This window comes from Bos taurus, chromosome 11 (genome assembly GCF_002263795.3).
Source record: "Bos taurus isolate L1 Dominette 01449 registration number 42190680 breed Hereford chromosome 11, ARS-UCD2.0, whole genome shotgun sequence".
In the NCBI taxonomy this organism is placed as follows: Eukaryota; Metazoa; Chordata; class Mammalia; order Artiodactyla; family Bovidae; genus Bos; species Bos taurus.
Window position 1 is genome coordinate 65838178 of NC_037338.1, and position 15542 is coordinate 65853719.

At 34.7% G+C, this 15542-nt stretch overlaps 1 protein-coding gene across 4 annotated transcripts; it reads left to right on the forward strand.

The window, feature by feature from the left end:
* Positions 1-693: 693 nt before the first annotated feature.
* On the forward strand, positions 694-14889 carry ETAA1 (ETAA1 activator of ATR kinase). 4 transcript variants are annotated; one of them, XR_009496274.1, is made up of 7 exons: positions 702-1032; positions 2180-2308; positions 2569-2645; positions 6415-6527; positions 6778-8819; positions 11744-12041; positions 13885-14047. XR_009496274.1 is itself a non-coding variant. In NM_001075128.1 (6 exons), exons 1-6 carry the CDS (start codon positions 810-812, stop codon positions 13998-14000), a joined length of 2700 nt encoding a protein of 899 aa, NP_001068596.1. In that variant the 5' UTR covers positions 694-809; the 3' UTR covers positions 14001-14156. The 4 variants fall into 4 exon arrangements, 3 of the variants coding, with proteins under 3 accessions (NP_001068596.1, XP_059747005.1, XP_005212897.1); NM_001075128.1 differs by lacking the exon at positions 11744-12041 and having other exon boundaries at positions 694-1032; positions 13885-14156; XM_059891022.1 differs by lacking the exon at positions 11744-12041 and having other exon boundaries at positions 6778-8582; positions 13885-14889.
* The last annotated feature ends 653 nt before the right edge of the window (positions 14890-15542 follow it).

Here is a 15542-nt window from a genome sequence, read left to right on the forward strand (position 1 = left end):
AGTCCAGAGTTCCAAAGAGTTGGACACCACTGAGTGACTTTCAAGAAAAAAACATCTACCAATATTGAGTCTTGCAATCCATAAATGCAATATTTCTCCATTTATTTAGGTCTTCAATTTTTTTTAATATCTCATAATTCTCTCTGTAGGAGGGTTACCATCTGGTTAAATTTATTCCTAATTAACTGATATCTTGTATGCTCTGAATCATCTTTCTTTAAAACGTCAATGTTAACTTTTATTACTAATCCATTGAAACACAATTGATCCTCGAATATTGACTTTGTATCAGCAACTTTGTTAATTTATGAATTTAATAACTTTTCCTACGTGTTTTGATATTCTATGCACATATCATCTATGGAAGAAGTTTTGTCTTCCTTCAGATTCCTGTACTTCCTCTTTTTCCAAAAATTAAAACCCACAATAATCTGAACCCGAGTAATGTGTTATTCTAGTTGTAAACCCAATAAAAAAGTGCCAGAGGATTCTTTCCACCTCGCATGCTCTAGCTCTGAGCCTCTGTGGCCAGACCAACACCCCTTAAATCATTTCCAATGCGGACGAATCCGAGCAAACAGAGCAGACACGGACGCGGGCTGCGCAGGCACGGACGCGGGCTGCGCAGGCACCCTGGTCGCCCCGCCCCTCGTCCCGACGCAGCCAATCAGCGCCCTCCTCTTACGAGGGTCCCTCCGATCAAAATGGTGGCGGTCGTTGGCTTGCCGTCCCGCTTTTAGTTCCATTGCTCTACTGCTCCCGTTGCAAAATGTGAAAGGAAACGCTGCCAGTGGAGGGGGTCGTGGGCCATGAGTCGGCGAAGGAAACATGGGGACAGCTCTGGCCTGAAGCAAACGCCGCGCAAAGCGATGGCGACTGAAGAAGGCAGTTTGGTGTTCGAATCGGGAAAGAGGCGGCTGAGGGCGGCCCGCGGCTCGGGGCCCCAAGGGCCAGGAGAGAGGCCTCCCCGGCCCTTGCCGCAGCAAGAACAGCCTCCAGTAGCCGCTTCGTGCCGTAAAAGTAATACCGAGGGTGAGACATGGGCAGCGGGGCCTCCCTGGGCCTCAGCGCCTCAGTTTTAGAGCCCCGGGTGGGGGTGGAGTCTGAAATCGTGTTTTCTTTCCCTGGGCTTCTCCCTCAAGAGTTCAAAATTAACCAGAAAATATTCCCCCACGACTTTCATCCCCGAGTATGAGCACTGCCCGGTTAGGCTTGACCACCACTTATCGCCCCTGCCACAGGAATAAGTTGTGGGGTTTACCTCAGGGAGGAGCGCTAATTTCTAGGCTGCTTCTCCAGGCATCTGCAGTGGCATAGCGATGAGAAATAATACCTTTTAAAGCCTTCAGGTTATGCCTAGAGGGGTTATTTCACCTTAAACTGTTTGCCCTGACCAGATTTTAGTGAAGAGGCCATATGAAATACAGTTACCTGTATTCTCAAGATCTCGGTGATGTTTTACCTTACGAATAAACCGGAAGTTCCTTTGTATGAAGTTCCTTTGTATAAAGTTCCTCAAAGTAGGAAACTATGGGCCTCCAAGTATATCATTCTGATCACTTTTAGGTGTTTCATTTTTTTTAAAAAGATTTCTGATGAATCCTGATAGGAATTGAAACTCTTAAGAGCTGTTTCCTAGAGCATGTTATTAAAATAGAGCTTTTTACCTTGTTTGTAGTTTACTTTCACAAAACAATTGCAGAATAAACAAAAAGTGGTATTTGACAGAACGTAACTAAGAAATGGCTCACTATAGTTTTTTGAAATAATTAGTGTAAATTGGGTAGGGTTGCCCAAAGGAGGCTAAACACAGACTATTTCTGAAGTTGCTGTTGAAATATTTTTCATTTTTGAAATGTGTTTGTAAATTACAGGTGGTTCCAAAAGCCTCCGAGTTCCAGTGGAGTGGCTAGCTTATCTAGTATTGTCCATTTATAGAGCTATTAGATTGTCTTAAAGTAATTATTATTTACAATGTCAAGTTTGTAAAGTACTACTGGGATTTTTATGTGAAACAAACGTTTCAGTTGTGGATAAAGTAATATAGTCATCACTGGGAGAAAATTTTATAATTGGAACATAAAAAGTAATTTAGCTGAGGTATTTAACATTAGTGTGTTATGAAGTAAAGTAATCCTTTAGAATGCAATAATAGTTATTTTCATCTTATTTTGTATAGAAAGATATGAGACACCAAAGAGAATGCTGCAAATGGATTTATTGTCATCTACCTTCAGTTCTCCTAATGATCCAGATGGACAGAATGATATCTTTTGGGATCAGAATTCTCCAATGACAAAACAATTAGGTAATTTGTCATTAATAGTTTTATCTGGGTGAATATTTGATGATTAGGATTTAACCTTAGAATTTCAGTCAGGTATTCACATCAGGAACTTTTATACAGCAGATGTTTTTCCAAAATCTTAAGTGATTTTGTTGCTGTGATAGGCATATGATGTCAGAGTGCTTAGTGATTTAAGTCATGCTAATTGTTTTCTATAAGAAGTGACTGATATTTTTAGAAATTTTTGTTTATAATTTATATGAATTTCTTTGTTTCTTTAGATAAAGGAAGAAAAAAGCAGCTTTACACCACAGATAGTGATGAGATCTCACATATTGTTAATCGTATTGCTCCTCAGGTAAATATAGGTAATTTTATAGTGTATTTTAGAACAGTGAAACAAATGGCAGTAAGTTTTGTTTGTAGTTCATTTATGTGAAAAATATTTTGTCTTATTCAATTCTCTTCTCCAAAAACAGAGCAGCACAGATTACTTTTACCTTTTCTACCTCTGAAATGCATGTTTTGAAAAAAGGAACATAATGTAAAGTTGGAAACATATATTTTTCTAAGCATATGTTTTATTTTTTAGAGATGATTTTTAACGAGAGCCTTGTTTTTATTTTGTTTTTAATGTTATTTAATAATACATGGTTATTATTTTTCAGGTTACTAAAAGAATAGAATCAGACAATAAAAATTTAAACTTCAAAATCTTTTTTTATTATTATTATTATTTTAACTGTCTGTAGTAGTGTTTTCCCAGTTGAAACTGCCTTTCTTAATACTTGTGAACTTAAAATATCGTCAGGAAACATTAGAGTGGAAAAAAACTGGATTTGGGTTTAGTACTAAGCCTTCTGTGGCAACCCCTAAGCAAGTCACTTGACTTTCCAGGTGGCACAGCGGTAAAGAATCTGTTTGCCAATGCAAGAGACGCAGGAGACATGGGTTCAGTCCCTGGGTCAGGAAGATCCTCTGGGGTGGAAAATGGCAACCCCCTCCTGTATTTTTGCCTTGGAAATTCGACAGACATAGGAGTCTGGTGGCTACTGTCCATGAGGTCTCAAAAAGTTGGACTTGACTGAGCATACACACACATACAAGAAGTCACTTAAACTATCTGAACTTTAGTTCATTTAGTTACTAAAATAGAATTCTTACTTGTCTTGCTGTCTTTCTTATATTATTGTGATGATTGAATTAGATAAAAATTGTAAAGTAAAGACTACTACAAATACTAGGTATATTAAAATTAAGTATGATAGTTAAATTATTTGCTGCAAAAGAACTGTGTTCAAAAGTTTCTTCTTCATTTCAGCTCTTGTGATGCTTGAGTAAGTCACTCTCTGCTCTGGACCTTTTTCTGTTTTTTCTTATTTAGCAACATTTAAATCCAGAAAACATCCAATTTTTATTTAGTGTCTTCACAGGAAGTATGATATTTTCCTTGATGTGGCCTCAGATAGTGACTGTATGTTGACCATAAACAATACATGGCGTTGGCCCAAACTGTGGGTACAAGGATCACCATCATCCTGGTGGAGGAGACAGGAAATAAAGTTTTTCTTAGTGGCTATAAAACATCCAAAATTACAACTAGCACAGTCAAAAGAGCTCTGTTGCTACTAGCTCTTACTTTCCATCTTTGGCATGTCATAGAAATACATTTTACATAGAGTTCATTAGTTAAATAGCATTTATGCCATATATTACTTGCTACATAAATTAACAATAGATCTTCATTAAATTGTTGATTTTACACGAAAGAAGCATAATAAAATGTGTTTGGACTGGCCAGCCTAAATAGTGATAAAAAAAAGGTAAGTAAATTATTGAACTCTTTACTTAAGTAGGCTGGAAATAATTGCTCACATAAATGGCAGTATTATGCAAGTGATAACTTGTGTATAAGAAAAAATACAGTTAAATTAGTTGTTTTTACATAATACCCCTTTCAAGTGAGCACTTTTAAAGCGTATAAATCTTTGGTAATATCAAGGTCTGTTTAGGAACTTGTCATGTTCCAGAATGGCATAGATGAGTTACCCTCCTCAAATAATTATTTAAATCACCTTAATAGTTCCAGAGATATATTTTAAAATTTGTACTTTTAATTGATGGGGCTTTCCTGGTGGCTCAGTGGTAAAGAATCCACCTGCCAATTCAGGAGACGTGGATTCAATCCCTGGGTTGGGAATATCCTGTGGGGTAGGAGATGGCAACTTCAGTTTCCTTGCCTGGGAAATCCCATGGACAGGGGAGCCAGGTGGGCTACAGTCCATGGGGTCACAAAGAGCTGGACACGACTCGGGGACTAAACAACAAACAGCAATAGTTCCAGAGATGACATTTTTTTAAATTTGCATTTTTATTTTAGTTGATCAGTCATTTTACTTTCTTCGGGATACTTTTCATACAGTATTGTTTGTTTGAAGATGGTATATATTTTTCCATCATTTTTATACAACTCTGCACAGTATACTCTAGAATTAAATGAACTAATGTGCTTAGATACATTTTACAGCACCTGGATTGTACTATGTAATTATTAATGAGGAATTTTAAAAAATGTAACATTTACAATAATATAAAAACCATATATAGGACCCATGTATTTATATAACTGGATATATAAAGTTATTATACTTTTATTCTCTAAAAATGGAGTGAATTTAAAACTACTTGGTAAATGGACCAAAAAAAAAATTTGTAATTAAATCATTAAGAATGTTATCTTCCCAAATTCAAGATTGTTGAAACAAAAGGGAAGCTATGTATTGAGTCTAAAATATCAAAATTATTGCTTTTCTTGAGTATTTGCAAAGCTGAAAACTGCTAGATTCAATTGGACATCTAAGGAAACTACTTTTTGATTGATTGATGATTTTGAAGTACCAAGTTGTAGGCAACTTATCACCTAACTTTCTAGTGTATAAACATGAACTGACATCTTTATGCTCAGCATTTTGCTAGATGCTGAGTTATCATAGAAACTGTCCTTGCCTTCAAGTAATCTGTAATCTAGTGATTAGATTATTTTGTGTGACAGTTGCTTGTTTATATTCATTCCAGGTACTATAAAAATAGAGTAGAAAATTATTAACTTGTTTATTTTGTTGGTTTGGTTTGTAACTAATAATAAATTCATTCTCTTAATTTTGTGCATGATCAAGTGACTAAAAGGTATAAAAGAAACATGTAGGACTAAAATGGCTTTTTTCTAGCCTTAATACTACTTAAAACTTCTTTACCCACTTTGTCTACTTAATTTTGTTCTTCTCGCTACCTCATTCACAGCATCAGTTCTAATCTTGCCATTATCTCTAACTTGGTCCTGACTTAATGCTAAATTTTCTTAGTTCTATCTAAGTGTTGTCAATTCACGTCAACATGGATTGTCCAACTTAGATAAATGTTATAATGGCAATAGGGAAAATTTGGAGATTCAGGTAATACAGAAAGAACTCCCTGTTTATTTTTTTATTCCTAATTCTGATAATTCCTGCTGCACAGTTTATTTCTAGTACTAATGTTTATTTTTATCAATATCTTAGGACAACTGAAATAAATTGATCAGTTTTCTTTTGATAAAAATATGTACTTTTATTATTGAATATGTATTTCTATTCTGCAGTGGCTTCCACAGTGGCTCAGATGGTAAAGAATCTGCCCGCAATCAATGCAGGAGACCTGGGTTCGATCCCTGGGTCAGGAAGGTCCCCTGGAGAAGGGAATGGCTATATACTCCAGTGTTTTTGCCTGGAAAATTCCATTGACAGAGGAGTCTGGCAGGCTACAGTCCATGGGGTCGCAAAGAGTCAGACATGACTGAGCAACTAACGTGCATTTCTAATTAAATTCTTAAAAACTTAAAAGTTTTTTGAAAATATGGAAATCCCAATTCTGAGTGTTTTCATTCCCTAAAGCAAGTAGATCACTTCTTGCAACTTGTTATTACCATCCTCCAGCTTTTCATTGTTTTGAAGTTTGTTTAATTGCTGTCACTTTACCAGAATTTATTCCTTTAAGAAAATAATTCTACATAATTAAAGTGGGTTTTTGTTTGGTTAGTTGTTTTTGTACTTTCACATCTCTCTTTTTTTTTTTTTGCCCTTCTACCAAAGGATGAGAAACCAACAACAGACTCCATGCTGGGCGTGTGGATTGGTGACACTGCCATTCCTTGCACTCCTAGTGTAGCAAAAGGAAAATCAAGAACAAAACTCAGCTGCACAAAGTAAGTTTAAACTTCTCAGTTTTTCTGACATTCAGTGAAGTGAATATTTTTAGTATTTTGTTTGGGCTTTGTGTGTATGTCAAAATGGTTATAAATTATTATCCTTAACTTTGACATGTAAAGTTTTGAACTTATTTATGTCAGGATATGTTAAAATTTGTGAGTTTTAATATTAAAACATGTTAAATAACGGTTGAGTATTTATGACTTTTAGAATATCTACATAATTTTTGAAATATTTGTTTAATAGGTTAAAATCACAAAATCAAGAGGAAGAACTTATGAAATTAGCTAAGCAATTTGATAAAAATATGGAAGAGCTGGATGTGATTCAAGAGCAAGACAAGAGAAATCATGATCTTATCCAGATGATTTCAGAAGCAGAGACTTCACTTAATTGCAGAGATAATGTACAGATGCAGTTGCTGTGTGATACAGTTCCTGAAATAGATAAGGCTCTACTAAAGAAGCCAGTGAAAGAAAACACCAAGATATCTGTGGTAAATGATCAGACCAGCAGTCAGAAGCCATTTGACCAAAATGCTGAAGCAGCCTTTATTGCCATGTTTGATGGTTCTACTCAGAAATGTAGTGGACAATTAAGCCAAGATTTGTCAGATTCTTTCTTGAAAACCAGTAATACTACCTTTGGAAAGAAAAACACTTTGAAAGAGGAGAAAATCATTACTAATGAATCTGTGGTCACTGAAAATCTGCCAAGTAAAACCCTAGGATCACTTTCTCATCAAGTCGATAATCCTGGAATGACAAAATCATATGTAACTTTCTGTACTAAGGAACCAGGAACTTTTAATAAGCACATTGATACTTTTACTACCAGTGATTTTGAGGATGATTGGGAAAACTTACTAAGTAATGAACCTTTTGTTATGCAGAATATTGAAACGTCTGAGCTGTTCCCTGCTCCTAAAACAATCCAAATTGCTGATCAAAAGGAAATGTGTTCCTTTAACAGTAAAGAGGCTAAAAGTAAGTCAGGAATGAATAAAAGTGTAGATGTCAAGTTAAGAGATTCAAAAATTTTACAAGGTCTTCCTTCAAATACATGGAACAATGAATTAACAGATGCTGAAAAATACAGATTTTCACCAAAGCCAAATGATAAACCAAATAAATTATCAACCACTGGAAATAAAATGAAATTGGAGAAATCTTTTAATATAGTTGTTAATCAAGACAAAATTCAAGACTGTGCAGTTGCATCTAATCTGACAAAAGTAAATGAAGATACTCATACTAAATTTAATTGTAAAGTAAATGCTTCTGAAAAGAAATCTGCTTTGAAACCAGGATGTTCTAATAAGTCCATTTTTAATCAGTCTTTGAAGGTGCCTGCTAATGTCAAGCCTTTCGGCTCAGCAACTTTGGGCAGTACAACCAGTGTTTGTAACCCAGATCAGACTAATGGATCAAAGTTAGGTTCTTTCTTTGATGATTGGAATGATCCATCATTTACCAATGAAATTGTTAAAGCATGTCATCAGTTAGAGAATAGCTGGGAAGCAGATGACGTAGATGATGATATATTATACCAGGCATGTGATGATATTGAAAGACTAACTCAGGAGCAAAATATTAGAGTTGACAGCAAGACATCAGAAAGTGTACTTGAGATCAATAATAGTTCTAAACATGGAGCCAAAAACGTGTTTACTACACCTAAACAAGGAAGTCAGTTCATGCAGTCAAAGCACCTGAATCTGAACAGCATTTCAGCACAGACATCTTCATTGGCAAATAGCTTACAAATAAATAAATCAGTGAAGATGGAGAGAGGGGAAATGTATGGAAATTCTCCAGGATTTTTAGGTGCCACGACAAATTTGAGTATATACTCTAAGAACTCAGACTGTCAGATCAGTAATCTGCATGTCTCTTGCAACAACCCTGATGTACCAAAACAAGTGAATAGTTCTAAGTCAGTTCTTACAGGAAGTTCAAGTTTGAATGTGGGTTCACATCATATGAGTACAGAAATTGCTGCTTCTAAGAACAGATTGAGTACCCTACATCTATCCAAGAGCACCACAAGAGGTAAAGCTCAGAGTGACCTTAACAGAGCAGTTAGATTGTCTGAGTACGTGTTTACAAAGATGAAAAATTGTCCGATGCTTTCCCCATTTAATAACAGTTCTGTAACAGGAAGTATTTCTGATACCAAAATAGCACAGGGTTTGGAGAAGAATAAAACTGTCAACCCGTTACCTGGGAAGGCTGTTCAACAGCAGCCTTTGGTGAAATTTTCTGAACCTTTGAAACAACCTTCAAAAGGTATGTATGAAACAGTGTTCTTTGAAAAATAGCCAGACTAGTTCTTTGTTGTATTGAATTTTCATAACATATATGTTAAAGACTATTCTGCTTTAACTAGAAGTCTTAAAGTGATTCTTACAAATAATGATGCTGGAATATACAAACACTGGGTGGTTTGTGTTTTTAGAAGACTGCATTGAATTCTTGGCCAACATATAATACAGTGACTATTATAGTTGCCAATCAGTAAGTATGTGTTGAGTCTTTTCTGAATTATTTCCTAGAAAATTTTACTTATACATCTATGTATTACTGTCTGAGAGTCCTTGTGTTCACTGAAATACCTCACTGTTTTAAAATTTGAGTAATTGTCTATTTTTAGCAGAACAATATGTGAAGGTTTAGAGCATTCTACTTAAATGCCTTTGCTAGAATACTATCTGATATAAAACTGTTAGCTATTATGGTTAGAGTTGTTATTTAGTACATCTTGTGATCTTTGATTCTTTCCAGTTTTTCTTTTCCCCCAATTTTCCTTTCTATCTCTCAAGTTCCATTGTTTTTACTTCAAAAAATGTATCTCAAAATGGTCCATTTTTCTCACTCTCTGCTGTACCACCCTTATGCAAGGCAACATTGCCTGACTGGACTGCTGCAGTTCTTCTACCTGTTCCCTCTCATTTCTAGTCTCCAAACAGCAAACTCATCTTTTAAAACAAGGTTAAAAAAATAAAAAGCAAGTAGACATATTTGGCATTCCTCTGCTTGAAGACAAGCTTCAGGCACCACTCATCGTATTTCAAATAAAATCTTAATTTACACCCTGATGTGCAAGCCTGGACTGTCTCTATAACCTGCCTGTTCTCTTTTTTCCTTGCCTTACCTACCAGATTTCAGCTACCCCAGCTGTATTTGAGTTCCTCAAACAGAATAGGTTCTTCTCTAGTTCAGGAACTTTGCTATTCTCAGCTAACACTACTGCCTTCAACAGTCTATAAATGCTTTCCTGTTATTTTCAGTCATCTCTCTTTTATTTCCTTAATTTCTTTTGTCACAGTTTGCAATCAGATATTGATTACCATCTCTCTCATCAGTGAATCTAGGCTACCATAGCAGCTGCCATTTAGAAGATGTTTAATAAATATTTGAGTGAACATTATACAATATAATCTGAAAAGTCTGTCATTCACTGATACTGTAATAATTTTTTAAAAGGAATATTTCTGGCATAACTGTGTGTGTTTCTTAATGCCCAGTGCTCTTCAACAGAAACCTGTATCCCCACATGCATACACCAGATCTGCTAGCTGGTTTCCATTTATCTCTTAAACACACTGTGTTTCTAACTACTCAGAATGATTTTGATTCACTGTCTCAGTTATGCCAGTAGCCCGTGCTGACTTGTTTTACACCATTTACTATGCTGGCTTGTAAATATTGACTTTTTACATCAGTCTCCCTCACTTGAGGCTAACATTAGGAATTTTGCCTATTATGTAGATCAATGTTGATATGGTAATGGAGTTTTTAGTTTCTTTTAATAGTAGATTTTCTGTTTAGATTCTAAATGATGCTTTTGTTGGCATTATCACTACAACTTTCCTGTTAAGTGATCCCTCACTTTAAAAAAATTTGCAACAGTAATAGGTTATTGTTTAAAAGTAAAAAGTATAAGTTAATTTGACATAAAAAGGTAAGTCCTCTATTTCTCCTTTTTTCTAATGATTTTTCAGGGAAAGCCCCTGTTAATAGCATTTTCTGCAAGTATAAAAACGTAGGGGTGAAGGATGGTGTGTGTGTACCTATACATTTATTTAAATAGTTGTAATTATATAGCAAAGACTATTTGACAGCTTGATTTTGCTTTCACTTAATATATTGTAACTGTCTTTTTCCTGATAGTAGATAGAGATTTGCTTTAGTCCTTTGAATCTCTACATAGTATGTAGTTGTATGGATGATACCATAATTTATCTGTTTCTCTATTGATGGAGGTTTAGTTTGATTGCAGTTTTTTGCATTATAAGCAGTCCAGTGTGCCAGTGAATATTCTACATAAATTTGCACATGCTCATGAGATTGTATCTGTTTGAAAATTGATACAAGATTCACAATATTTTAAATGTTGATGGAGATCTTTAAATCTTACCCCTAATTACATCAATTTATTACTTTTATCAATACTGACAATGAATACGCTACGTTATCACCCAAACTAGATATTTTGAAACTTTAAAATTGTTGTCAATTGATAGTAGTTTCAGATATTTGTTTATATTTAAGTACAGTTAAGTGAGTCATTCTTCCAGTGTGAATTAACTTAATTATACTTGTAAGTCCATTAAAGACTAAGTCTCTCTGGAATATGTGAGTTTCTCTGAAACTCCTGTCTACTATTTTATCAGCATTGTTTTTTATGGACAGACTCTTTCAGTTTACTTTACAGTTTTTCTGTTAAGTTTATTGATAGTACCTAATATTCTAATTAATATTAACCTTGTTGACATTTTCTATTATTGCCATTTCCTTTTACTTTGGTGTAGCAAGCTGCTCTGCAGCAAATACCTTTGGCAGGGTGGGGGGGGTGAGGGATACTTCTAACTACCTCATTGTTTTAAGTTAGATTTGGCTAATTGTGGCCTGTCCAAATCCAGCCTATATAACCTGTTTTTTGTACAGCCACCATATTAAGGTGATTTTCACTTTTTAGATGGTTGAAAAAAATGAAAAGAATAATAATACTTAATACCTTTTGAAAACTATGTGGAATTCATGTTTCATTGTCCATAAACAAACTTTTATTTAAACATAGCCACATCATTTGTTTATATGTGTTGCCCATGGCTGTTTTCATGCTGCCGTGACAGAGCTGAATAGTTGCCACAGGAAATCCTATGCCTCTTAAAAGTTAACATATTTTTGGGTCTTTTACTGAAAAAAAGGACTTCCCTGGTGGCTCAGTGATAAAGAATCTGCCTGCCAATGCAGGAGACACAGGTTGGATCCCTGAGTTGGGAAGATTCCCTGAAGAAGGAAATGGCAACACGTTCCAGTATTCTTGCCTGGGAAATCCCATTGACAGAGGAGCCTGGAAGATTACAGTCCACAGGGTTGCTAGAATCAGACTCGGCTTAGTGACTAAACAGCAACTGAAAAAAAAAAGTTTTTCACCCCTGCTTCAGGATTAAGATTTGAAAGAGCCATTTTTGTTTTGTTCCTCGCCAGTAGTTGGAGCCCTTGGTATGTATTTTTATCGAAGAAATGAATGGCTCTTCCAAAATCAAATTTTCCCTATGTGACTTTATTGTATCTTTTGAAATTAATTTGTAGAATACCACATAACCAACTGAGGTGCCAGTTTTAGGGAGCTATGTTCTATTCTGCCATGGATTATTAACCTATTTTCCTTCTAAATTTACAGTCAACTGAATGTAAATTGTGTGTGTGTTCTGAGTTTCTTGTGTTTCTCCGCTTTCAGACTAAAATAATAAATTAGTCAAGCTAATTTAAAAGTATGTTGTATCTTTCTATAAGAAAAAATAGCTGTAGTCTATAAGATAATTGATTTAGAAAGTAAAAGGCAACAGAATCACCTGGGGAATTTGAGATATATATCTCTTACTCTGAGCACCCTCTCCCATTTCTGATTATACTGGGGACAGAAGGAGAGAGTGATGATATATTTTGGGTAAATATCTACGTTGGTTAACAAGAGAAATGTCTTATAACAACTATATTCTGAATCTCTGTAGATGTCACTGTAGATATTATTTCTCTTGTTAACAGTACTACTGATTCTTATTCTTTAAAGGGTAAATTTTACAACATATACAGTTTCACCAATACACAGTCACTTAAATATGTATTTGGATGATGGTCTTGATTTTAGAACATTAAATGAAAAAATGTTGGCTAAAATTTTGAAGTCTAATTCTTAGTAGCATTATATAAATAATCTAATATTTTAGCTCAGAGTGATTTGGCTTAACTGTGGAATTAAATTCATTTTATTAGAACTCAGAATTTTGGTAGAGGCAGAATTGGTTGTGTTAAATTTAAGACACGTTGTTCATTTCATAGTATGTTTATCTGAAGTATATACTAAGGTATGTTGCATAAAAAAATATCAGAATGCTTCATATTTTTTAAAAAGATTTCATACTGAAAATTTTATGCAGACATCCTGCTCCTTGAAATAATTTTCCAATGTTTATAGAAAATATATCCTCCATCTAAAAATACAGTATTTGACAGTGAATTTTATGTTTATTGACATGATAGGTTTCACTCTATTACTGCAAAATATTTTTCTTAAACAGCTGAAATGAAAATCTCTGAGATCTATAGAGGAAAAAAATGTAGGCGTAGGAATATTAACATCAGTTATAGTAAAAATATATATTTGAAGTATTATTAATATATGATTCATTTTATTTTGAGTACATTTCTATTAAAATCTATGTAACATTTAAAATTCCAGTTTGTTTTTAAAATATATTCATTTATTGGTTATATAAATTAGGTGTCATTGTTCATAAGAATTATTTGCTGGGTAGTCAAAATATAGTTTTTAATCAATTTTATCACCCTGTGAGAAGAGTACATCAAAGAGATTGATCAGTTCTTGATTTCATTTTGGCCTGGAGCCGTGTACTGTATCTGCATTTGTAGTCTTATACTTAATAGTTTAGGATGGGCCCCCTTGATGGCTAGGTTGTAAAGAATCCTCCTGCCAATGCTAGAGACATGAGATGCAGGTTCAGTCCCTGGGTCAGGAAGATCCCCTGGAGAAGTAAATAGCAACCCACTCCAGTATTCTTGCCTGATAAACCCCATAGACAGCACCTGACAGGCTACAGTCCATGGGGTCACAAGAGTCCCACAGGACTTAACAGAACAGTTAAACAGCAACAACATGGTTGAGTAACAAAACCAAAGACATTCTTTACCATCTGAGTCACAGGGAAGCCCAATAACAAAACCAGTGTGGCAGATCTGGGTAATGAAAAAGTAAAAATTAAAACTCATTCAGAATGATTTTATAGTCTTTAAAACTAATATCTATATTTGGTTTCATTTTTAGAAGAAGAAGAGAAAAATAGAAAGTGTTCTCCGGAAGAAATTCAGAGAAAAAGACAAGCAGCGCTGATTAGAAGAATGGCCAAAGCACAGGCATCATCTGTAAAGAAAGGCAGATGATTTATTTAATGAAATGTTACTTGGGAGATAAAGACAGTTGATAACTATCTATGATAGGAAATGTTTTTCTTGATTTCTCCATGAGAAATTTAATGCTGTTATAAAGCGTGGACTTCTGCTATATTTAATAAATCAGTGTTTATGTGGTCGATGAAACCTTTCCTTGGAGATGTATATTGAAGTTAATTGCATGTAAGTTTTGGAAGTTCAGTAAAGTTAGCAGTTAGGTAGTAGAATTATGCAGAGGAAAGTTTTATTTTTAAATACTGTGATTACAGAGGGTCATCCCAAAACTCCTTAATTTTTTATTGTTAATTGTTTTCCAAATACAAAACTTCAACCTACTAAGTTAATAGAATTTTTTGTTGTTATTTTCAGTAACTGTTCCTTAAAGTTTTTATACATTTCTGAAATTTAATTAATACTTTCATATTCTTAGGAACATGGATGGTAGGAAATAAAGGACTTCACTTTATTTGTAAGAAATTACTCTTTTCAATTCCTAGTCTGTAATAGATGTGAATTTAAAATTTTCTAAAATGTAATGCATTTTGGAAACTTCACACCATTTTTAGGGAAGATCCTGATTTAAGAACTTTAGAAAAAAGAATGTGGATTGGCTATATAAGTAGTGCAGCGTCATTAACATTTAGAACTATCAGAAACTTTAGAGATCATCTGGTCTAATTTCATTGTATAGGTGAGAGATGAATACTTATTCTGAAAGTCACAGGCAAGTTCGTGCTTGGATTAGAAAGGTTTATTTCATTCTAATGAATACCTAGTCAAATGGTATCATTTGCTTCAGAGTATTAATTACTACATAAAATAACTTGTTTGTGGGAGCATTAATTGTAGTATAAAATTAAAAGTAAAATACATTAAGAGACTTTCATAATAATGCTGATTGTTTCTTATATTAAAGAATCAGGATATAAAAAGAATCTCTTCAATTTTCCTGTAACTATGTAATTTTCCCTTGATTAATTCACTGACTTTGCTTATTCTTCTCTATTATCTGTTTTTGTCTGAGATTTTCTAAGCCAGAAGTAAAAAGACTCTAAGATGAGGGCATAAGGGTGGTAAGAATGCTTTGTTTATCCCAAATGGCTTTAGGAGATGTGACGAAAGTTATAGATGTGACATACCTATGAGGGTGTTCACCATTATTTTGACCTATACAGAGATACTTCATTTTTAAAATTGTATTTTCATATATAACACATTCTCGGAGGAGGCAATGGCACCCCACTCCAGTACTCTTGCCTGGAAAATCCCATGGATGGAGGAGCTTGGAAGGCTGCAGTCCATGGGGTCGCTGAGGATCAGACACGACTGAGCCACTTCACTTTCACTTTTCACTTTCATGCATTGGAGAAGGAAATGGCAACCCACTCCAGTGTTCTTGCCTGGAGAATCCCAGGGACGGGGAAGCCTGGTGGGCTGCCGTCTATGGGGTCGCACAGAGTCGGACACGACTGAAGTGACTTAGCAATAGCAATATAGCACATTCTAGGTAATGTGTAATTTTTGTCTAAGGCT

Excerpts from the sequence above, each read along its gene's own strand:
- ETAA1 (NM_001075128.1), top strand. The coding sequence starts at position 810 with ATGAGTCGGCGAAGGAAACATGGGGACAGCTCTGGCCTGAAGCAAACG. Across the intron at positions 6,528-6,777 it reads ACAAAACTCAGCTGCACAAA|GTTAAAATCACAAAATCAAG; the intron begins GTAAGTTTAAAC and ends TTTGTTTAATAG. Across the intron at positions 8,820-13,884 it reads TTTGAAACAACCTTCAAAAG|AAGAAGAAGAGAAAAATAGA; the intron begins GTATGTATGAAA and ends TTTCATTTTTAG.